Here is a 23,639-nt window from a genome sequence, read left to right as displayed (position 1 = left end):
GGAGTCTTTTTTTTTTTTACATCTGGAGCTTATGGGCTCAAAGCTCATAATTTGAGCATTAGCGCTGCATGAGGTGAGGGGATGACGACAGGTCTGGGGTAGAAGTGGGCTCAGAGCTGGTGGTTCATTGGCTTCACTGAGTTGCTCTTCTTGTGCCTGGCCCCCCCCGACCCCATCTGTCTAGGTGCTGTGTGCCTGGCTTGAATCTGGCCCTGCCACTGGCCAGCCCTGTGACCTCAGGCCAGTGACGGTACTTCTCCAGCCTGTTCTCCCTCAAACTGGGAGGATCTAGTACCCTCCTTAGAGGGTTGGAGGACTTGATGAGTTAAGGGGGTTGTGAAGGGGTTGGCACAAATAATTAGCAGTGGGAGATTTTGCCTTTTAGACCAGGAGAGAAGACAGGTGAGGGAGGTGCTGAGCCTGAGGGCCTCTTCCCTGAGGAAGTGATAAGAGTCAGGACTGTGGATTCAGGAGTTTTAATGGAGGGCCGGGTGCAGGCACAGGACACCCCAGGCACCTGAGACCCCACTGGTGGCAGAAAGTATGAGGAGAAAGAACCTGGGGTGAGGGAGACTGGGGTGAGCCAGGAGGATGCTGCACAAGGAGCATACAGGAGGTTCTGGAAGCTTCTCCAGAGGGCAGTGGTGAAATGTGGTTTGTGTTTGGGTTTTGTTTTTGGCCACACCATGTGGCATGCAGGATCTTAGCTCCCAACCAGGGATCAGAACCCGTGCCCCCTGCACGGAGTCTTGACCAGTGGATCGCCAGGAAGTCCATGGTTCGTGTTTTAAAAGGCTTCTCCGGCTTGACATGAAGACACTGTCAGGGGTACAAGGAGAGGGTGGTCGGCAGCCAGAAATGGGTGGATGCAGCACTGATGGGGCGGGGGGGACAAGCCCTGGGGTCTCAGCGGTTGTCAGTCTCTCCCCTGCAGAGGCAGCTGGTCTGTGTGGCTCCTGGCTATAACCCCAGCCCAGAGTAGGTGCTCAATTCTGGGAGGTGGGCTTGGGGGAGTTGGGGTGATGCCCAGGATGGATGTGGGGGGGACCTTGCATGAAGGATCTCTGGTTGGAGGTCCAGTCCAACCCCTCAGGCTGTCACTCAGAGAGAGAAGCCAGGGCACTCTGTGGCTGGTGACACAGCTGAGCTGGGGCCGCAGCAGCCTAGTGGCTGGAGTCCTGTGGTCGGAGGAGCAGGGCCTGGCCACAGAGGCCGGCCCGCACCCCGCCGGCAGGCACCACGTACTCCCGGCCATCCGCAGCCCGAGAGGGCGAGAAGTCCGTCAGCTGCAGGTTGCTGTCCCGGACTTGGTCATAGTCCCACAGCTGGTGGTGCCAACTCTTGCCCTGCTTGGCGAGGAGGTAGACAGCCCCTGGGGAGCCTTCTTCCGGCAGGGATGGTGGCTGGTGGGGTGTGCCGGGGACTGGGTGGAACAGGCCTGGCAGCTCGGGATCCTCCGAGTAGCCAAGGCTGGGCACATGCTGCACACCCAGCAGGACCCCTGTGGGGAAGAGGGGGCGGCTGTGAGCAGGAGCTGAGCCCTGACAAGGGGCTGGGGCTCCCAGAGTCCCCCTCCACTGCCCCCCAGGGTGGGCGCTGCCATGATCCCTGCACTGTACACAGCGTGGGCACAGCTGGGCTTGGATTTGAACCCATGGGGCTGGGCTCCAGAACTGCAGGCATTTTAAGTCCTGCCTCCGACAGCCTGTCAGCACAGGGAGGTGGCCAAGGCAGCACCAAACAGAGCAGACATCATCACCTAGTTGTTGCGAGCTGTCTAGGAGAGCCGTGCTCAGAGGTGTGCACACCAGCGCGCTGCTTTCTATCAGGCAGGTGGAAAGACGAAGGTGCTGACTATAGCTAACACTGAGACATGGAACCTACCAGGCACCATTTAAAGAGTTTGAACATTCAAACAGCCCTCTGCTCTGGGACTGTTCATCCTGATTTCCAAATGCGGACCTGGAGGTCCAGAGTCACAGAGCCTGGGAGTGTCTGGACCAGGTTTGCAGCCCAGTTTGATCCTCCTCTGTGCTCTGAGTTTCTTGTTTGGGAAAAACCCTGATTGACAGATGCTGAAGTACCTGCTGCTGGCCAGGACCCTGCTAACTACCCTGTAGGGACAAAGGTGGTCCAACCCTGGCTCCTGCCTTGAGTAGTGTGGAGGGGCTGGCACGAGGGTGAGCATGTGAGGAGGGGAGACTGGGGATCAGGGAGGCCCACAGTGAGGGTCCAGGGCAGGGGAGGGGGAACCCACCTGCACTCACAGCCCAGTGGGCCTTGTGGCCCCTCCTCTGACATGGTTCGTGGTTGAAGTCCTCGTCGTAGCTGCACTGCAGTCAAGGCCAATGCTGTGGGGCGGCCCCAGGACACACACACATACCCCCTGCCCCAACTCCCCCTATCCCAGCCCGGCTCCCTCCCTGACCCTGGGATACGGGATAAGGAGGGGGTGTCCGGCGACAATGTGCTGCAGGACGTGGTCTCTGTTGGGACCGCCCAGGCCGCCGCAGAGCACCTCTGCCTGGCAGCCCAGTGCCTCCTGGGCCAGCCTGCCCATGTCGGCCACTGCAGGGACAGAGCAGACACATGAGGAGCAGTCACTGTGCACCAGGCACCGGGAAAAAGGCTTTTAGGAATCAGTGCCTGTAACCCTCACCGTGACCATCATCTCTTCGTGTAAACGTGGAAAATGAGCCACAGAGAAAGACACAGATCCTGTGTTAATGCATGTGTGTGGAATTTAGAAAACTGGTACACATGATCCTATTGGCAAAACAGAGACACTGACGCACAGACGCAGAGAATAAATGTATGGATACCAAGGGGGCAGGGTGGGAGGAACTGGGAGACTGCAACTGACACCTATGTACTATTGATACCATGTATGAAATAGACAACTAATGAGAATCTACTGTACAGAACAGGGAACTCAATGCACTGTGGTGACCTGAATGCCAAGGAAGTCCTAAAGAGAGGACATACATCTATGTGTATGGCTGACTGATCCTGCTGTCCAGCAGAAACTGACACAACATTGTGAAGCAACTCTACTGCAAAAAAAATTAAAAAAAAAAAAAGTGAGGCACAGAGGATACGTTGCTTGTCTATGGTGACGCAGCAGGAAGCGGCAGAGCTGGGCTGGGAACCCAGGTGGCCTGGTTCCAGAGTCCACCTCATAACACTCTGCTCTTTGGTGGGGTGGGGCAGGGGAAGGAGAAGGGTGCGAAGAATGGAACAAAGTCCCCCATGTGCCTGATGTATCCCAGCCAAGCTCTCCAGTCCTCTCCTGCAGGACATCTGGGTGACACCCTTCCACACCCAACCTACCTGAGAACATCTCCCCCTGGGCTGTGTATCCTCTCTCCATGGCCACCTGCACAAGTCTCTCCAAGGGGGTGCCGCCGGGGGGCGCCAGGAGGGTGCCTGCCATCCACAAGGCCACCAGCCCACACCTGGGGAGAGACAGGCCCAGCCCCCCAACCTCTAATTCGAGTCTTTCCTGGCCCCCTCTGCCCTGGAAGCTGGAGTGTAGGGAACAGTTTGCTGCTCTGGGGGAATTCCCTTGTCTCCCAGGACGACTGGAGAGACCTGACTTCCCCCTCCTAGGAGAGGGGATGGCCAAGGCCTGAACCCAAGGCTGGAGGGCTGGGGTGGGGTGAGTGGGTGGGAGGTTAGGCAGACATGTCATCTGGGATTCCAGGAGGAGCAGGTGCCAAGGGGGCGTCAGAGATAATGGACCAGATTTGTTCACTTGCTTGTTTGTTTCAACTGTTTACTGCGCATGCTCCCAGGACCCTGACCTGGGTAAGTTCCCCTTCTCCTTCCCCTCCTCCTTCCCCCTAGGCTGCCTGGGATGAACCCACTCTTCCCACACTTCCCGGTCAATCCTCACAGAGGCTGGTGAGGGCAAAGGCTTGAGGGCACAGCCAGCCAAGGGGCTGGGGTCCCGAATCAGGGTACGTACTGAGGGCCTTCTTGGATGAGGGAGGGCAGGTCAGCACAGAAGAGGATCCACTGCAGGTCACTTCTGAAACTGAATCAGAGGCGCATTCAGGTCATGAGGGAACCAGTTCCTAGGGTCTCACCCTCAAGGGCTGCTCTTGGCTGGGTCAGACTGCCTTCATCCCTGATGAGACACTTCCCTTCCCCACCTCTGTTTTCTCGTCTGTTCAATGGGAATCATTCTTCTGCCTGCTACTCCCTGCTTTTTCTCAGCCACTGAAGGGGCAAAGAGCAGATGTGCAAAAGCTATGCAACTAGGAGTCAGAGGAATTTATTAGAAGGGGTGTCTCTATATCATGTTGAGCCCTAGTGGCTCTGGTAAAGAACCAGCCTGTCAATGCAGCAGACTCAGGTTTAATCCCTCAGTTGAGAAGATCCCCTGGAAAAGGGAATGGGAATCCACTCCAGTATTCTTGCCTGGAGAATCCCATGGAGAGAGGAGCCTGGTGGGCTACAGTTGCAAAGAACTGGACGTGACTTAGCAACTGAGCATGCATGCATGCTCTACACCATGGATGAAAAAATTAACGAAAGGAAGAAAGGGAAAATTTTATTGGAGCCAACTTGAGGATTATAACCTGGGAGATAGTCTTGCAGAATGCTCTGAAGACTTCTCTACCCATCAGATGTCAAAACACAGTCATATGTTAAGTTTTTGAGACAAAGGGTTGTCAAAATATTATTGACCATTTACTCAATCCAGATCTACAAGTACAAAGCAAGTTGTGGGACATGGGTCATTTTGACCCCTTAACAAGATTAAGAAGGAATATTACTCTGTAAGGAGGTCTGGTAAATGCACACTAAATGGGAGGGAGGAGGCCCAAATGGGCAAAGAAACAATTTACATTTATTTTATCTTGCTGGGACTTCCCTGTTGGTCCAGTGGTTAAGACTTTGCCTTCCAAAGCAGGAGATGCAGGTTTGATCCCTGGTCGGGGAACTAAGATCCCACAAGCCTCAACAATCAAAAAACCAGAACATAAACAACAGAAGCAATACTGTAACAAATTCAATAAAGACTTTAAAAATGATCCACATCAAGAAAAAGAAATTTTTCCCGTCTTGCCATAAAACATGAATTTAATTTCATCAGTGCCGAAACTCTCCATGTTTTTCCCTCTCAAGCCTGTTTTTCACGCAGTTAGGATGGAAATCCCTTCACTCAGCCTTGAGCAAAACCAGGTGACAGCTCCAGGCCTAAGAGATCACTGATAAGAGTCAGGCCCAGCCCCTTCCTAGGGGAGGCCACTCAAGAATATTTTGGTGATTCCAATCCTTCCCCCCTCTCCACCAGGGCTCAGGAGGTGCCAGGCAGTGTGCTTCTATCTCTATCCCAAAGCCAATGAAAGGGGAAGGCTGGGAGGCACCCTCCTGATGAGAGGAGATATCACAGCACATTGGTTAAAAGCAGGGTGCCACCACCCCCCCCCCGCAAAAAGTAGGGTGCCCCATTGCCATGCCCTTCCTCTTCTAAGCACTGTGGCCAAGTGACTTAACCAATGTGAATCTCAGCTTCCTCATCTGAAAAATGGGGTAACAATAGTTCCTGCCCTGAGCGGGGAGAGAGAAATTAAAAGGTTGAGTTTAACATAGATATGCTATTTTGTATCTGGAGGAGGGCATGGCAACCCACTCCAGTATTCCTGCCTGGAGAATCCCCATGGACAGAGGAGCCTGGCGGGCTACAGTCCATGGGGTCACAAAGAGTTGCACATGACTGAAGTGACTTAGCATGCATGCGTGCGTGCATATACGTACATACATATATGTATGTGTGTATATGTGTATCTGAATCACTGTGCCGTACACCTGAAAATAACATGACATTATAAATCAACTTGGAGAAGGAAATGGCAACCCACTCCAGTACTCTTGCCTGGAAAATCCCATGGACAGAGAAGCCTGGTAGACAACAGTCCATGGGATCGCAAAGAGTCGGACACGACTGAGCGACTTCACATAAATCAACTATACTTCAATTAAAAAAAATAAATAGTTCCTGCCTCATGGAATTGCTGAGGTTAAATTAATAAGTAAAAAAACACTTAGAACGGCACCTGGCATATGTAGATAATGGGTGGTTGTTACTTGCATTAAATTTGCCTCACTATGGGGGAATTCCCCAGCAGTCCAGTGGTTAGGCTCTGTGGGTCCATTGCTGGTGATGTGGGTTCTATTCCTGGTTGGGGAACTAATATTCCACACGCCACACAGTGCAGCAGAAACAAAAAACAAAACAATTTGTCTTACTATACTTGGGGCCTTTAGGGCTGATTATAAACTTGTCTAGAGAACTGGAAATTTCTTCCGGACAGGGGCAGGTCACTTCTCCCTTTTCCCTTCACTCCCAGCCCATGTCTAGGCCCCTTCCTTCCTGCCTGGGTCTCTGGGTGCTCCAGCTTCCTTCTGGGCCCCTAGCCTCCAGTCTTACCATCTCCACTCCTGGAAGGCAGCCTCCCTCCCTCCCTGGAAGGGCACAAAGCCATTCCACAGCTCCCCAGAGCCCTCAGGACAGTCCACCTTCCTTCACAGGCCCCCGCATCCCCCCCACCCCGCCATGCCCTGTGTCGGGCTCCTGGCCACCTGGGAAATGAGTGGCCACATTTGCCACTTCTCTGTCAAGTATTTGCAGGTCCCTGAAAAGAACATCTCTTCATTTCACTTTTGGGCCCAGGCACAAGCTATTTTCTCTTCTCATCAAGAAACTTGCTCGACAGCACTCAGGGGTTCCCTCCTCTAGACAAGCCCCTGAGACCCCCCACTCCTGGGGCACCAACTCCCTCTAGACTCCTTCCAGATGGCTCTGACCTCTCTGGACTGTCACTGTCTGGTGGAGGGAGCATCTGTTTCTCCCACTGGATGAGGTGCTCTCAAGGAGCAGGAGCTTTCTACATTGCTGAAGGCACACAGCCACTGAAAGCGTCCAAATAGGGAGCTGAAGCAGACTGTTTGCCCTTAAGAAAATGGGAAACCCCAAGAGATGACTGAAGTGATGTGGGGAGAGGTGGTTGGGTGAGACCACGGGTGGGAGGGATGGGCCATGGGACCCTACCGGTCCTTGTGCAGCTTCAGGAGCCTCTTCACGTCCTCTCTGCTGCCGGGGGCTGGGCCGGCCCTCTCCAAGGCCTCCTTCAGGAGCTGACTCTTCTCTAGGCCGAAGACATGAGGGGGAGCAAACCCGGTGGTACGGGGCGGCGGCGGCAGTGGGGGTGGTGGGGGAACAGAGGCCTGGAAACTCGAGGGTGGAAAAGCTAATTCGGGGAGGTTTAGGGGAAGGGGAGGAAGTGGAATACTAAGGGCCTGGGATGCAGGGGTTTCGGGAGGAGGAACTGGTGGCTCTAAAGGAGGAGAACATGGAGAAATCATTTTGGGGTCTGTGACTTAGGCTGAAAGATCGAGAATTGGAGAGAGGGGACAGATCCTCCAAAATATGGTCACAGGGATGGAGAGTCTGGCGGTCTTAGAGCTGAATTCCTGATCTGGGAGCTGAAGTTGGGATTGTAAAAAAAACAGGGCTAAAATCTGGAACCTTGGGAGCAGGGATTGAAGCTGACGCAAATGACAAGGAATCTGAGGGCTAAGGGGTCCTTTAATGTGCAAACAGATCTGTGGTAGAGTTGGGATGCAGAGCTCAAGGTGTGAGGCTTAGGAGTTAACTTCTTATCCTGGGCTAGTTTAGAAACTTGGGAAATTATGGGACACGAAAGCCCAGGCCTGGGGCAAGGCACCTAAAGCGTGGGATTTAGGACCCCTGGGCTAAAAACTGGGAGAATTTAGAATAGATCCCACCCCCTCGCATCTCTGACCCGAGTTTGGAACCTTAGAGCTGACCTTTGAGCCAGAGGTCAAAAGGACACTTGGCAGGGAAAATAGCCTAGTTGTGGAGAAAGTCCTGAAATCGGGGCGCAACAGGAAGTCTTGTGGGGTGGAGAAGGATCACAGATTGGAGGTCGTTGGGAGCCCCCATACGGCTGGGGTAACAGGGTCGGGCAATAAGACTCGCCTACCCTTCCCGCAAAATGGCTGCCGCAGCGTAAAGCCTTTCCCAAATCCCGCGGTAAGATTAGCAACTCAAGCCCGCCCCTTTAATGATCACGTGACAGAGCGGGGCTGTGAAAGAAAGGCCTTGGAAGAGACTGCCGCAAGAACCGAGTCCCGATTGGCAAGAGGCGCGTGAGGGGGCGCGGCCTTCACGGATTGGTCCGTAGTCGCGTGCGCCGCAAAAGGGTTTGCAGGGGTTGGGCGGAGTTTTTCTGCTGAGGCGGGAACCCAATTGCCGTTTTTATTGGCAAAATCTGGGTCCGGGAGCTAGCCTTACTCTGATTGGCCAAGCTACCAAGTTTCCGCGCAGGGGTTGGCTTGTAGATAGACAAAGGCGGGTCCAGAGGAGGAAGTTTTGTGGTCGGCACTCAGCAGCGTAGCAGGCACTGCTTGCGGGAGCTGAGTCTGTTTCGGTGAGTATTCTTGGACACAAGCGGCCGTAGGCGCCTGGCGGCGGAGCGCGTGACGCCCGGGCTTTCCTGCGCTTCGTGTAGTGGGAACTATTTTTTTTCTGCGCGAGGCCAGGTTTCGGCAAAGTCGTCCCGCTTGCCTTAACTGGCTCTTACATCCGGGCCATTTCTCTTGGGCCGGCCTTTGAGCGCGTGGGCCAGTGGGAATCGCTACCTAGGCCGCTCCGCCTACTAAGTCGAGTAGAGCATCCTGGGACTCGTAGTAAACCTCACGAGATTTCCCTCACCACGCGGGGAGGAGAATCTGTGTGCTGCGTTTGCTTTGTTTTCCGAGCCGTGCTTCCCTCTTCCCTCGTCTTTACCTTACTTGACTTTCTCTTGGAAGGAAGATCCTTTAGCAGCCCGCGTTAGGACAAAAGGATTTTCAGAAACCCAGGACTGAGTGGGACTTTTTCATTCTTTCAGCCCTACCTCAGCAACTTTGTCAATGGCAGTTCCCGAGACCCGCCCCAACCACACTATTTATATCAACAATCTCAATGAGAAGATCAAGAAGGATGGTGAGTTTTCGGGATAGTCCGGACACCAGGCTATCCCGCACGAGCCTGCCCCCTCTTCTGTCCCCAGCATCCGTGTCTCTTCCTCAGCCTTCTCCAGCCAAACTCTTTTAAGTTCGGTCTTTGCAGAGGCAGTGCCTTTGATATTTCCTCATTTTCTCTTACATTTTCCTCGTTATCCTGGTAACTTGCTCGTCTTTCAAGGTTTCAGCTTCAGGAGCCCCCTCCTCCAGGATGCCTCCCCCTTCCCTTTTCCACCCACGTGCCTGCCTCTGACTTCCTAAAACCCTGAACCTCCCCAGTCAAGTCCTGATCTGGCTGTCAGGGGACTCTCTCTTTCCTGGCCTTTGAGCTCCAGGAGGGTGAGAACTGCCTAAGAACTGCAACTGTTGGTCACTGTCATGCCCTCAGGTTATTAACCCACAGTGAAAACGTTTCATTTCAAAATAAAGTGAAATGAACCATGGTGGTGGGTAACACTGGGTACCAGGTGCTGATGTATAAATAATGGTTACATTTAACTTTCACAGCAACCCTGCAGGAAGGACCTATTGTTCCCATTTCTCAGATTAGAAACTGAGACTCCAGAGGGATGTGATTTGCCCAAGGCATACAGCAGGGAAACGTGCTTGAAACCACTATATGGAATTCTGATTAAGAACTCGATTCTAGATATGACATACTTTTCTTTTTTCTTAGCAAGTTATCACTTTTTATTGAACTTCATGTTTTTATGTATATAGGAAAGCTGGGCAAAATCTGTGCGCAGATGTTATGGGGAATATATGAGCTAAACTTCCATGCTTTTTTTTTTTAATGCTGCCTAGCCGTTAGTAAGGGTTGGATATAAGTGTTAGCTCTTATTAGCTCCTCAAGAAAATTGTTAGGAGAACTGAAGGAGCTTGCTGGCATTAAGTTTAGGTTACCGATAAAGTTGCTATTGAAGACAATAAACAAGCCATGTAAATCCCTCATATACTGTTAGAGCATTGTGCCGGGCCAGTTCTCTGTGGAGCTGCGGACACAGTGGTGACTGAGACAGTCCTGGTCCTGACTTCATGGAACCACAGTCAGATCTGCTCCCAGACAGTGATAGCCCAGAGTAGCCATGGCCATAATTGGGGAAGTTGAGGCATAGTAGTCAAGGCTGGGATTGGGCACTTGGAAAGAGGTATTCAGGTTCATAGAACAGGAGACATTTTGGGAAAGCCTACCAGGTAGAGGAAGCAGCATCTGTGTTACAATGAGGGAGACGAGTGACTAACCTGGACCAGCATGTGCAAGTGTCCAGGGGCAAAAGAGAGCCCAGGGCACTCTGGGAACCACATGTACTGCAGTTTTGGGTGCCTGAGACTTAGAGGCTGGTGATTCATGGAGAACATTTCAGGCAAGCAGTGCACTCTGGCTCCTGATGCCTTGAGGGCTGGGTGGGGTGTTTTACTTCATCCTGAGGACTTTGGGGAGCCAGGCAAGGGTTGCAGTTAATTGTGAAAGATCTTTCCAGCTGTGAAGGGTGAACTTGGTGGGCAAGACAGGAGACTGGGGAGAGGCCCAGCACCCAGGGGAATGACTCAGGCCCACACTTGGCGTTCAGGCCATGGGGATGGCAGGTGGAGATAAATCTCAGAAATGCCATCAGAATTTTTGGCTATTTGCTTCCCTCTTTACCCGATCCCCCTTTTCTTTCCTACTGTCTCTTCGACCGGGTATCTTAAGCTCAGGTACCTTCTTTGCATAAGACTGGTACCCTTTCCTGGCTGTCCATTTGCTAGGGAGGTTTGGTAGTCCTGGGTTCAGATGGACTTGGGTCCTGGGCCAGTGACAGATCCTCTGAGAGCCTCTGTCCACATTAATAAAATTGGGGCAGTTATAATTGCTAACTCATGGAGTAGAGGTAAAAATTCAGTGAAGTTATTCCCAGAAATCATTTAATGCTGTGTTTATTCAGGCAAATGTATTTGGAGATTTGTGTGCTGGCAACTGTACTGTTCATTAGGGTTTTTTTCTTTGGGCTCACACCAAGGGGTTTATGGGATTTTAGTTCCCTGACCAGGGATTGAAACTGGACCCTTGTCAATAAGAGCACAGAGTTCTAACCACTGGACCACTAGGGAGTTCCCTGTGGGGATATGTGATAAACAAATAGGATAGACTTAACCAAGCAAAAAGGAAACAAACATGATGTCAGGAAGTAGGAAATGCCATGAAAGAAAAGCAGGTTCTCACCGTTGGGGGAGTGACATGAGGGGGCTCTTATCCCACCAGGGTGGTCAGGGAAGGCCTCGGAGGTAACATCTCTGCTGAGTCCTGGGTGACTGGAAGGATGCAGCCATGTACAGATCAGGAGAAAGTTGCTCCTAGTAGAGGGATCAGTCAGTGGAAAGGTCCTGAGGCAAGGTTGCTGAGATGAGCCTGAGAAAGGGCTGGGAGGCCAGTGTGGCTAGAGCCATAGGAGTGAAGATGGGGCATGGGGAGAGATGAGGTGGGAGAAGTCACCAGGGCCAGATCAGAGGGGCTTGTGTCAAGGTGCTGGAGACATTGAGGGAAAGTCCTTGCATTTATCGAGCATTTACTATGTGCCCTCTGTATGTGTGACTCGTGTTCCCCTGCAGCAACCTTGTGGGGTAGGTATTGTGACTGTTGACCTACTACAGAGTCAACGCACACGACCACCTGAGTGGTTCTAGACTGCTGATGGTATTGCTCAGTACTCTGTCAGTGGGCTGATGGTTTCCCTTCTGGGCTGCATTTCCTCTGAAAAGCGGAGCTCCAGTGCCAGGATGTGATGCCCCGGCCTGCAGTCACCCCTGGGTCTTTTCTCTCCCTACTGCAGAGCTGAAGAAGTCCCTGTATGCCATCTTCTCCCAGTTTGGCCAGATCCTGGATATCCTGGTGTCACGAAGCCTGAAGATGAGGGGCCAGGCCTTTGTCATCTTCAAGGAGGTCAGCAGTGCCACCAACGCGCTGCGTTCCATGCAGGGCTTCCCCTTCTACGACAAGCCCATGGTGAGCACCGGGTGTGGAGGCTATGGTGTGTGCCCGCGCCACGTGTTGCAGGCTGGATGGGTCTGGACTACTGTCCCCTGTAGTCCAGAGCCTTAGGGATGGGAGTTCCTCCGTTGGTCCTCCGTATCCACTGTTCACTGTACTGGGGCAGTGGAGACACAGCAGTCACGGGAAGTCCCAGCTCTGCCCTCGTAGACCCACAGTGCCGCTGGAGAGAGACGCCTGTCTCCAGGTGGCGACGACCCGAGGGGTCAGGGCTGGGACAGGTGAATGCACAGAACTCAGGGAGCCTACTCTCACCCAGTCTGGGAGTTTGCGAGGGAGCCTTTCTGGATGAATAAGAGTTGGAGAAGAGTAGCTGAGAAAGACAAATAAACTAAGAATGGGAGATAACCAGGAACCTGTGTAACTGGGGAAGTGAGTCAAGTTCATTCGGCAGAAGTGAAGGGTGGGAGATGGTGGGGTGGGCATGGCCTGGAGAGTTGTCAGAAGTCAGGCTAAGGAGCTGATCCTGAAGGTGGACTTGACTCCAAGGTTGCCGGCAAACCATGGAAGGATTAGGGAGATGCCTGTGGCTGTTGGGGAGGATGGATTCAGTTGTGGGAGATGGGGTTCGGTTGTGATGGTGAGGCTGAGTCAGGGTCCCAGGTCTGGGATAAGGGGAGAGTTCATCTAGGGTCAGGGGTTACAGTGATGGCTATCACTGGGTACCAGGTGCTGATGTATAAATCGTGGTTACATGGGGCCATGGGATGGGAGGAACTGGGTTACAGACGTTCAGTAGGCCTTGAACAGACAGGGGTTCTGTTGTTCAGAGTCCCTGCGCTGATCCAGAATTCCTGCCATATCAATCAGTTCTCTTTCCCTGTCAGTTCTTCGAGTTTCACCTGATTGGAATATGCCTCCCTGAACCAGTAGGGTGGTGACAGCAAGTGTCAGTGCCCGCAGGTCCCAGGCAGGTCTCTTCACGTGGAAGACATTGGCCCCAGGGGCACAGGGGTGGCCTGGTGCCCTTACCTCCTTCCAGAGGGGGCTGTTCTCTGACTCCTGCCTGTTGTGTCCTGTTGTGGGTGTGTGAGCCCACAGTTGCCACGTCTTCCATTGCTTTTCTGGAGTAGCTGGAAATTCCCTTTTGAGGACTAAAAATCATAAATCATTTTATGTGGACCTTCCTCCCCTGCTTTTCTTTAACATCACTGCTTGAACTGTAGAAAGCGCTGAGCCACTGTGAGCTCTATCAGGGAATCCTGTCAACTCTACCTGGAAAACCTCCACTGAAAACATAAAATTAAAAAAAAAACACACACACACACACAAAAACTCCAAAAAACCCTCCATTGATTCTTCCCACTCCTCCCCTGGTACCCGCCTAGTCCCAGCCGCGACCCTTCTCCCTGTTTTGACCTCCTGTTCCTCCCAGGCCTCTCTCTATCCCATGGTCACAGCGCTCCTTGGGAGTCACAAGTGAGAGCTCGTCATCCCCCTGCTTATAACACTCTTTGACTCCCAGCTTGCTCAGGAAAAGACAAAGTCCCAAGGCCCCCTGTTGGCTCTGTGATGTCGCCTCCCTCCTCATCCACGTAGGCCTCCCTGCTGTTCCTTGAACACACCCCTTACGCTAGCTCTTCTGGCTCTTCCTTTGCTAGAACGCTTTTTTCCCTAGATGCCTGCATTCCTCCCTCCCTCCCTGTCTTTACGCCAGCATTCTCTCCCTGAGGTCTTTCTGGCTGCACTCTGAAAATTTCAGTTCTTCTCAACTCCTCACTTTCCCTTCCCCTGTTGGTTCACTTTTAGATCTCTGTCATATCTTCCCCAGCGAACTAATGCCAAGAGGGCGGGGCTTTTGTGTGATTGGCTCATTGCTGAATCCTCGGAGCAAATTTGGGTGCTCTGTAAACCACTGACTGAGATTTAGTTTGGAGACTCGGTCTCGTGTGTGATGGAAACTCTCCAGTATAGTGCTCCTGTCCTGGCCTTGTTTCCTTGTACCCTGAGCGATGCTTGGGGCTGTCCCATCTTCCTATCAGAATCCCAGCATCCATTCCTGAGAGCTTGCTGCACGCCAGGCACTGTCTAGAGCATGTTTTAGCTCCTGGTCCTCCTGGTCGTCCTTTGAAGTGGGAAATACCTCAGTACCCATTTGACAGATGGGGACATTGAGGCCAAGGGATTTCTATGATGTTTCTCACCAAGCTCCAGGCCAGGTCTGATTTTGGCTCCTAAGTCCAGTCTCCTTCACCCTCTACTCTCTGTTGGGCAGCGCATCCAATATGCCAAGACCGACTCGGATATCATTGCCAAGATGAAGGGCACCTTCGTGGAGCGGGACCGCAAGCGGGAGAAGAGGAAGCCCAAGAGCCAGGAGACTCCAGCTGCCAAAAAAGCCGTGCAGGGAGGGGCGGCTGCCCCTGTGGTGGGCACCGTGCAAGGGCCTGTCCCGGTAAGCCAGGGCCCACAGACACAGCCCCCTCCCCACCAGGTCTTCCTCAGCCTCGTGGGCTGGTGCGGGGGTGTGGTAGGGAGAGGTATCCCCTTGGAGATCCAGGCATTCCCCGCACTTCCATTTTTCTTGTGGCGCTTGTGTGCCTGTCTGTAGGGGGTGAGCATATGAGTGATGGTGCCCCCACTTGGAAACGTCTGATGTCTATGCCGCTCTGCCAGTTTTTCAGGATCTTTTTCTGTGTGTCTCAGTCTTTTTGTTTTTTCTCTCCTTGACCTTGATTTTGCTGTGTCTTCTAAAGTCAGTGTTTGTGTAGCAAATCCAGAGGAAACCACTAACCAGCTATTAGGATTGAAAAGAATTTCATTTAACAAGGTCACCAGATCAATATGGAAAAGTCAGTTTTATTTCTGTACATTAGCAACAAACAAGGATACTTCAAATTGAAAAACACCTCCAAGGAAAGTGTGCAAGGCCGCCCACTGAAGTGATAGAACATGGCTGAGAGAAATTTGGAGACTTAGTACTCTTGCCTAGAAAATCCCATGGACGGAGGAGCCTGGTAGGCTGCAGTCCATGGGGTCACGAAGAGTCAGACATGAGTGAGCGACTTCACTTTCACTTTTCACTTTTCATGCATTGGAGAAGGAAATGGCCACCCACTCCAGTGTTCTTGCCTGGAGAATCCCAGGGACGGGGGAGCCTGGTGGGCTGCCATCTCTGGGGTCGCACAGAGTCGGACACGACTGAAGCGACTTAGCAGCAGCAGCAGCAGCAGCAGTGCTATTAAGATGTCATTTCTCTCCAAACTGGTTTAAAGAGTCAGCTCTGTTCCAGTCAGAATCCCGAGAGGGATTTGTGGGGACAGACAGGCTGTCTGCAAATGTCTGTGATGGCAAAGCTGGGGCCTGTTGTTCAGGAATGGTATGGTGTTGGCCTGAGGATGGGAAGATGGACCAGTGGGACAGAGTAGAGTCCAGAAACATGCATGTGTGTATGTGGTCGCTCTGTATATGACTGAGGTATCGCTGCTCTCCAGTGGTGAAAGGACTTTTTCCCCTAGTAAATCGTACTGGACCAATTGGATATTTGTAAGAGGAGAAAATTAAGCCCTGACTTGGCTACGTATAAGTTAATTTGAGATAAATGGTAGACTTGAATGTGTCAGCTTCAGTAATCAAAGTTCTTGAAGAAAACAGAAAAATGTCTTTATGACCTAGGTGAGGCCATAAGAGTAGAAACATCTTGTTTTCTAAACAAGATACAGAAAGCATAAAGTACTAACGAAAAGATGAATGAATTGTACCCACTCTGGTCTCCGAACCTTCTGATGGGTTGTCTTGTGTCAGTGTCTGTGTCTGGGTTAAGCTACCCCACACTTAACCCTCTCCGCTCTTACTGTGCCCAGCTTTCCATCCAACTTTGACTCTTCACATGGGGTTCAGCTCCTGTCTCCCCTGGGAGCATGTGCTTTTTGCCTTCAGCCTCTCTCCCTTCCCCTTGCTGTCACCCCTTCCCGCGTCTTTGCATCAGCCCTGACCATCCCCATCCACCTCTGCCTTTCACCGTCTGTTCTCTGGGCCTGTTTCTTTCTCCATATAGTCTGTTTATTTATTTGGCTGTGTTGGGTCTTAGTTGCGGCACGCGAGATCCTCCTGTTTTGACGCACCGACTTTCCAGTTGTGGTGTGCAGCCTTAGCTGCTCCGCAGCACGTGGGATCTTAGTTCCCAGACGAGAGATCACACGCGCGTCCCCTGCATTGCAAGGCAGATTCTTAACCACTGGACCAGGGAAGTCCCCATAAAGTTTTAAAGCAGTAAGCATGCTGCTTATAGTGTGTTTATTTCCACCCCTTTTAGTTGATAATGTTTTTATTTTTCTCCTAGTCTTTTTTTTTTACCAGTAGGCCCCCAACTTTGTTCATATGTCTACAAGCAAAATTAGGCCATTCTAATTGTTCTTTCCTTTTTTGGGGTTGTGGGGGGCCACACTGAGTGATGTGTAGAATCTTAGTTCCCTGACCAGGGATTGAACCTGTTCCTCCTGCAGTGGAAGCACCAAGTTCTAACCACTGGACGGCTAGGGAGTTCCTCTAACCAATTTTTATATGTTAAAAAAGTTTCTATTTATTTTTAAGTCTTTCTAATTTGATGTCCCCTGTGACCTTGGGCCTGATCTGCTCCATCCATTCCTCTTTGGATGCTTTTCTTGCCTTTTCCAAGTCTGGATCTTTTCTGTCTGTGTCTCACACCTGGGGTTTCCTGTAACAGCCTTTTCTCCTTTCTGCTTCCTCCCAACACTGAAAGCACACCTCCTCCCACTTGCTGGTGCCCCTCTCAGCCCTGCCCTCCTCTCCCCGTAGGGCATGCCGCCGATGACTCAGGCGCCCCGCATCATGCACCACATGCCGGGCCAGCCCCCCTACATGCCGCCGCCGGGCATGATCCCGCCTCCAGGCCTGGCGCCTGGCCAGCTCCCACCGGGGGCCATGCCGCCACAACAGCTTATGCCGGGGCAGATGCCACCTGCCCAGCCTGTAAGTGTCTGGTCCTCCTGGGGTCTGGTATAGTCAGGAGACAGGAATGGCAGGCAGGGCGCTGTTTTAGGTTGGGTGGTCTGGGCAGGCCTCCCCGAGGAGGTGCTGTTGAAGGATGAAGATTTAGCAGTGGCGTCAGGCCCTGGGACAGAGGAATTGGTGTGTTTGCTGGAGCAGGTCAAGGGGAGGCTGGAGCGGGGGTGGGCTGCACCTCGGTTCACTCTGAACTTCTGCTGAGCACCCACTTATGGGTGCAACTGTGCTCCCTTGTGGCTTACAGTCTAGGACACAGTAGGGTGGACAGGCAACAGCACCGGGTCTGTTAGGTGAAAGACTAGAAAGAATTCAGGCAGGGCGGGGCTGGAGGGCAGGAGGGCCATAGATCCCCGACCAGACTTACGGTCTCCCGTTGCTCTCCTGCAGCTTTCAGAAAATCCACCAAATCACATCTTGTTCCTTACCAACCTGCCGGAAGAGACCAATGAGCTCATGCTTTCCATGCTTTTCAACCAGTAAGTGGGGCCTGTGGCTGGGCTGGGCCCAGAGGGTGGTAGCCGCGAGGTGGCACCACAGGGAGAAGCCTCATAGTTCTGTTCGCGGAGCCCAAGTCTGTGCAGGCGGGGACAGCGCCTGGAGGCCAGAAGGAGGAGGCTGAGGCCGGCCCTGCAGCGGCCGGGCGTGGACGTCAGCAGTGGCCAGGATGGGCAGACTGTCCTCTGCCCTTATGGAGATGACTCTGGATCTCATTTTTCCAGTCTCTAACTTAGACAAAGGCGAGGTGCAAGTCCAGCAGCAGTGAGATGCCACTGAATGCTGGCTAGACTGGAAGAAGTCAGCCTGTTTAGACTGCAGGTGTGGGGTTGGGGGATGCTCAACCCCTCGGGGATGTGGGTGGATGCGGGCCATTGTGTGGTCTAACTGTCCACTATTTAGTCAAGTGCTCACCTAGATTTCTCTGGTGGCTCAACAGTAAAGAATCCACTGCTAATCCAGGAGATGCAGGTTCCATCCCTTGGAAAAGGAAATGACAACCCACTCCAGCATTCTTGCCTAGGAAATCCCATGGACAGTGGAGCCTCGGGTCACAGAGTTGGATGTGACTTAGTGACTAAAGAACAACACTGATGACTTTGCTCCTGACTGTATGAAATTCTAACATGCCCAAGGGGCTGGGTGGGGCATTCCTCATGGTGTGGTCAGGAGCTGGAGGCAGCCTGGGAGAAGGGCGAAGTCAAGTGCAGGTGCTCACAGTTAGAGGGAGCAGGACCCTTTATACCCGGGTCGAGAGGAAATTTTGAGAAACTGAAACAAAAATCATACTACTCAATTTTATACCATGTCCACAAAACAATGCACAGTTTCTAAGAATACTGATGGAAAAAAGGATACCCGGTAATCCTGAGGATTTGTTGCCTAATGGGGAAGGAAGTAAGGAATGAGAAGAGGGAAATGAAACAGCAGATTATAAAAGCAGAGGGTAGTGGTTATTCTGGGGCTTCCCAGGTGGCTTGTTGAACTTGTCTGCCAGTGTAGAAGATGCAGGTTTGATCCCCGGGTTGGGAACATGCCTTGGAGAAAGGCATGGCAATCCACTTCAGAATTCTTGCCTAGAGAATCTCCATGGACAGAGGAGCCTGGTGGGCTACAGTCCATGGGGTTTCAAAGAGTCGGACTCAACTGAACACCTCAACTTAGCACTGTCCGCTTTTCGGGCTGGATGATCCTTTGTTATTGGGGCCATCTTCTGCATCATGGGGTGTTTAGCAGTATTCCTGGCCCCTACTCACTGGATGCTTGAATGTTCAAGCGGAGTGCTGAGGCTGGATCCCTGAGGTCTCTGCCTTTCTCTCAGGTTCCCTGGGTTCAAGGAGGTCCGGCTGGTCCCTGGGCGGCACGACATCGCCTTCGTGGAGTTTGACAATGAGGTGCAGGCAGGGGCTGCTCGAGACGCCCTGCAGGGCTTCAAGATCACCCAGAACAACGCCATGAAGATCTCCTTTGCCAAGAAGTAGCACCCTTTCCCCATGCCTGTCCCGGCCCCCTGTTCTGGGGCCACCCCCTCCCCCCTTGGTTCAGCCCCCTGAAGGTAAGTCCCCCATGGGGGCCTTCTTGGAGCCGTGTGTGAGTGAGTGGTTGCCACACAGCATTGTACCCAGAGTCTGTCCCCAGACATTGCACCTGGCGCTGTTAGGCTGGAATTAAAGTGTTTTTTTGTGGTTTGTTTTTTCACAACCATTTGTTTTTATTTTCTTGTCCTCCGTGTTTCCCTTCCCTGCACACCAGAATATTCTTAGTGTTTGAGCAGCTCAGCACATTGGGGGATTGCAACCTTGGGCAAATACAGAATAGTGTAGGAACACTGTCCAAACTTGTCACTTTTACTATTTTGGCAGCTTTCTGTTTTGTCTCAAATCAGAATTCATGGCAAGAAGTTAAAACCCAGGCTGCCAAGTACAGTTGGGCAGGTTCTATACTGCACAAGGATGATGCTTTTAATGGCACACCATTCACTGTATAGACTCAAGTTGATTGTGATAATTTTCTGACATGATAGAGTGTTAAGAAAGAGGTTTTTCTTTACCTTTTTCTAGACAAAAATGCCTTCTCTCATAGCAGGAGTCTCACAGAAACCACTCTAGGTACTTCAGGAAGAAAGGGAAGGAAAATGAATATTCATGGAGTCATTGAAAGGATGGTAGGAATGGCAGTTTGGGTGGGAGATGCTGAGTTCAACTTTGCAGCCCCCCATTGAGCTGGAGTTCAGGAAGAGGTCCCTGCTGCTGCTGCTGCGGTGAGGGCCCTGCTGACTTGGTCACACACGGGAGACACAGCCAGGAGCTTCGGGCAGGTGGCTGAATCAGTCTCCCTCCAGTGCCGCAGCTGCAGTGGAGCCTAGAAGATGTGGTTTCTGGCTGGACAGTTAACGTGCCCAGCTTGAAGCTGGATAAGAAGGGGAGATTGAATGGGGGACCTTCCTTAGCAGTCTGTCACAGATCTGACTTGACAATTTTTAAGTTGACTAAATATGTGTGTGTGTGTATAAATATATGTATATAGCTTAAAACCCTTTCTCACACCATATAGATAGGAAAATGAGATCCCTTGCCAGAAATAGAAAATTACCACAAAAATAAATACAATGAGGAACAGTGTTAAATTCCCCTGGATGTCTTTTCCCGTGTCAAGGCTCTGAGCCCCAGCTTGCACCTACTCTGCTCTCTCCATTAAAGAGGAACGACAGTGTTGGAAACGCTGAAGATTTATGGCACCACATGCACACTTCCTCCTTGTAGGATCTGAAAGATGCAAGCGGGAGGGTGATTGTCATCTTCACTACATAAAGTTACTGCAGATAGCACATGGGAACATGGGGTCTCTGGACAGTCCCCCCCAACTCCCACGATAGACAACTGATGTCCCCACTCTGAGCTTTATTTTCTTCCTGAGCTGTGCACCCCACCTGACTTAGCAAGCACTCAGTAAATTCCACAGATAACTTGCCAAGTACCTAATACACACCAAGTACTGTTGTGGTATAGGATACACAGTAGTGAGTGAAATAGACAAGCTAATTGCAGATGCTGAGTTCTGATAGGAATACGACTGACATGATGGGGTGGTGGAGCTGGGGAACAGTAACGGGTGATCAAGGGAAGCCTCTGGGAGGCGACGTGGATAGAGCTCTTTGATGCTCGCATGGTACTTGGTGCTGGATGTTGCATGTGTGGAGACAGCTTAGGCCTAGTCTTTGACCAGGAGGAATCCTTCCCCACCTCAAGCCTGTGTGTGTCCATCTTCCCCTAAAACTAAAGTTTGGACTTGCTGGCTAGAGGTGAGAATACCTGAGGAACGAGATGGGTCTTCAGGCAAGTGAATCTCTGAAGTGTGGTTTTAGGTAGGAGACTTGAGTTCACATCCTCTGCCACTGTTTCATTCTGGCCTTGGGCAACTGACAGCTCCAAGCCCAGTAGTGATGGGTAAGCCTCTCCGCTTACACTAACCTTGGACAAGTTCCTTAAGTTTCTGTGCTTCCATTTCTACCTAAAATGGGATTATGACGGTCCCCCTTCAAGTTGAGGCAGGGTATGCATTTGAGCTAATTAAAAATATGCATGGTGAGTTCTTTACTAAATAACTAGTATCCCAGATGAGAAAGGTGAGGCTCTGAGAGTAGTTTAGCACAGTCAGGAAGTGGTTTCTGAGAAGAAATAGTGATTGTGGTTGGACATCGCCTAGCCTAAGGCCCGACATATAATATTCACTCCGTATTTGAGAGCTGGGGCTATTTTTGGCAATCAAAGGGCTGCCTTGTTCTGCTGCTCCTCAGCACAGGAAATTCCAAGGTGGTTTTTCCATACTGGCTTCTCTTGTTCTGTCTCTGGGGACACAGCCGAGGGGCCTAGGTGTCCAAGCCAACTCAGAAAAGATGGAATTGAATATTTTAACCTGCCTGTCTGGGCCCTTCTGTTGAGGGGGGTGACTTGTTACTTGGAGTGGCCTGGGCTGCCTTGGGTCTCTCTGGATATTTCCTTGTGCTGGCAACTCTCACCCTGTCCTTGAAATGGTTCTGCCTGGGTAGCAGCCTCTAGGTGGTGTGGGTGAAATCTGGGACTGGTTTAAGGAGGGGACCAGACCCAGAACACAGGTTTCCTTATGCTACTGCCAAGGGAGGGCAGGAGGAAGCTGGAGACCCCATTCCTGCCTTAGCCACTGTCTTGCTCAGAGTCCGTGATGGCTTGGTCCTTGGTGTTTCTCGGTGTCGTCTTGCTGTCTGCCTTCCCAGGGCCTAGTGCCGGGGGCCGCCCCATGCCCAAGCTGGCTGACCGGAAGATGTGTGCCGATGAGGAATGCAGCCGTGAGCCTTAGGGGTCCGGGGGGGTGGTGTGTGGAGGGCTTGGGTTGCTAGCCTGTGTGGGGGGTGCCTTCACTCCCTTCTATATTCCTTCTCCAGACCCCATCTCCGTGGCTGTGGCCCTTCAGGACTACGTGGCCCCTGACTGCCGTTTCTTGACCATACACCAGGGCCAAGTGGTGTATATCTTCTCCAAGCTCAAGGGCCGAGGGCGGCTCTTCTGGGGAGGCAGTGTGAGTCTTGGGAGAACAGAGGAGGAAAGGGTAGAGAGCTGGGGTGGGAGCGTACCCTACTTTTTTACCTACAGGGCAAATCTGAGGGAGTGAACTGAAATAGAGTCGGCAGGGGGTGGCTGCTGTGATCCACTCTTTTTCTTTCTTTAGCAATTATTCGGGCATGTCCTGTAGTGCCAAATTGCTATAGACACCGAAGGTATGATAAAGAATGACGCTTTTATTCTAATGGAAGGAGACAAGCCATCAAAATACCAACTCGTGTGCTGCTTTAAGAATTAGTATAAAGTGACTGGGTGAATAATTCACATGGGGTGGTCAGGGAGGACTTTCCAGCAGGCGACTTTAAGCTGAGATTGGACTGACAAGGATGGAGCCAGCTAAGTGATCAGGGAGGAGTAAGTGTGCACAGGACTTGAGCAGGAATGAGCTTGCCATGTTCCCAGACCCCGGCTTTTAACTCCTTCCCCAGGTTCAGGGAGATTACTATGGAGACGGAGCTGCTCGTCTGGGCTATTTCCCCAGTAGCATCGTACGTGAAGACCAGACCCTGAAACCTGCCAAAACCGATGTGAAGACAGATGTGAGTATCTTGGGGGCTGGCAGGAATCTGGAAGGAGGATCTTTGGGTTGTAGTGACAGGCGAAGATGCTCCTAACCTCGGCTCCCTGGCAGCCTAGCTGCGTGCACTGGAACAGACTCTCTGCCTTTTCTTATCTGAAAGATGAGTGATTTCTAAATCCTAGTTTGAGAGCTGCAGAGTTGAGGGCTCCAGGCTAATTTGCATAGCACTTGTGCAGCCAGACCTGGTCCCTGAGGCTGCAGCATTTGCTAAAACCACTAGATCCTTTGTGGTGTGACCACTGGTTTTCTCCCCACTGTTTCCCCTTTCTCTTTTTCAGATATGGGATTTCTACTGCCAGTGAGCTCAGTCTATGCTGTCATTGCTGTTGTTTCTCCCCGACTTTATGCAAATACATCAGCCAAGTGCAAACTGGGTGTCTGTGGTCTTTGTGGTGGGGATCTAGAAAAAAATGTTTCCCCCAGGTTTCTGAATCTAGCCAATCAACCCACCAACTGTGGTGACAAAAGTGGTTACTAGGCAGAGTTTCATGGACTGAAAGCTCCAAGCTCGGTCGAGTTGGGCTCCTAAGCTTAGCTATTACAGACAAATAAATGAGAAGATGGAATAACTGAACAGCCAAATTGGGGAATTATAGTGTCCTCTCTAGACCAATACGAGAACTATTGAACTATTGGGAATGAGCCAATGGGACCATGAGGAAGACAAATCACAGAGCAGAGGTTTTCTGGGTTCTCTGAGAAGACTTTCCTCAAAGGGAGGTAGGAAGTTAATTTGTGTGTACCATCCCAGTTTTCATCCTTCCTGCCTTTGAGATCAGTACTCCCAACTCAAGGTAGTTCCTCTTCCAGGCTCTGTCAATCTTACATTTATCCCCTTCTTTGCATCCGTATCCCCGCCCCCAAGTCCGCTCCTACCCAATCTGGAATCGACTCTGCCCCTGGGCTCCTGACCAAATCCGTTTCTGAGCTG

The 23,639-nt window shown here is 51.7% G+C and overlaps 3 protein-coding genes across 6 annotated transcripts; 2 read left to right on the top strand and 1 right to left on the bottom strand.

Moving 5' to 3' along the window:
- Positions 1-6: 6 nt before the first annotated feature.
- Positions 7-8,082, bottom strand: C18H19orf54 (chromosome 18 C19orf54 homolog). Of its 3 annotated transcripts, none has more exons than XM_027515759.1 (6): positions 7,061-8,081; positions 3,968-4,036; positions 3,331-3,455; positions 2,439-2,568; positions 2,258-2,328; positions 7-1,501 (listed from the first exon to the last, which is right to left on the bottom strand). In XM_027515759.1, exons 1-6 carry the CDS (start codon positions 7,372-7,374, stop codon positions 1,164-1,166), a joined length of 1,047 nt encoding a protein of 348 aa, XP_027371560.1. In that variant the 5' UTR covers positions 7,375-8,081; the 3' UTR covers positions 7-1,163. The 3 variants fall into 3 exon arrangements, with proteins under 3 accessions (XP_027371560.1, XP_027371561.1, XP_027371562.1); XM_027515761.1 differs by lacking the exon at positions 2,439-2,568 and adding an exon at positions 3,099-3,191 and having other exon boundaries at positions 1,415-1,501; positions 7,061-8,082; XM_027515760.1 differs by lacking the exons at positions 2,258-2,328; positions 2,439-2,568.
- Positions 7,114-23,078, top strand: SNRPA (small nuclear ribonucleoprotein polypeptide A). 2 transcript variants are annotated; one of them, XM_027515763.1, is made up of 9 exons: positions 7,114-7,192; positions 8,925-9,019; positions 11,850-12,022; positions 14,283-14,462; positions 16,826-16,999; positions 17,423-17,511; positions 18,852-22,084; positions 22,557-22,667; positions 22,987-23,078. In XM_027515763.1, the coding sequence occupies exons 2-7, from the start codon at positions 8,947-8,949 to the stop codon at positions 19,009-19,011; spliced, it is 849 nt and encodes a 282-aa protein (XP_027371564.1). In that variant the 5' UTR covers positions 7,114-7,192; positions 8,925-8,946; the 3' UTR covers positions 19,012-22,084; positions 22,557-22,667; positions 22,987-23,078. The 2 variants fall into 2 exon arrangements, with proteins under 2 accessions (XP_027371564.1, XP_027371563.1); XM_027515762.1 differs by lacking the exon at positions 7,114-7,192 and adding an exon at positions 8,203-8,462.
- Positions 21,542-23,078, top strand: MIA (MIA SH3 domain containing). Its single transcript, XM_027515767.1, has 4 exons — positions 21,542-21,854; positions 21,951-22,084; positions 22,557-22,667; positions 22,987-23,078. Exons 1-4 carry the CDS (start codon positions 21,731-21,733, stop codon positions 23,008-23,010), a joined length of 393 nt encoding a protein of 130 aa, XP_027371568.1. The 5' UTR covers positions 21,542-21,730; the 3' UTR covers positions 23,011-23,078.
- Positions 23,079-23,639: the final 561 nt, after the last annotated feature.

This window comes from Bos indicus x Bos taurus, chromosome 18, assembly GCF_003369695.1.
Source record: "Bos indicus x Bos taurus breed Angus x Brahman F1 hybrid chromosome 18, Bos_hybrid_MaternalHap_v2.0, whole genome shotgun sequence".
Lineage (NCBI taxonomy): Eukaryota > Metazoa > Chordata > Mammalia > Artiodactyla > Bovidae > Bos > Bos indicus x Bos taurus.
This window is presented reverse-complemented; position numbering and strand designations above follow the sequence as displayed.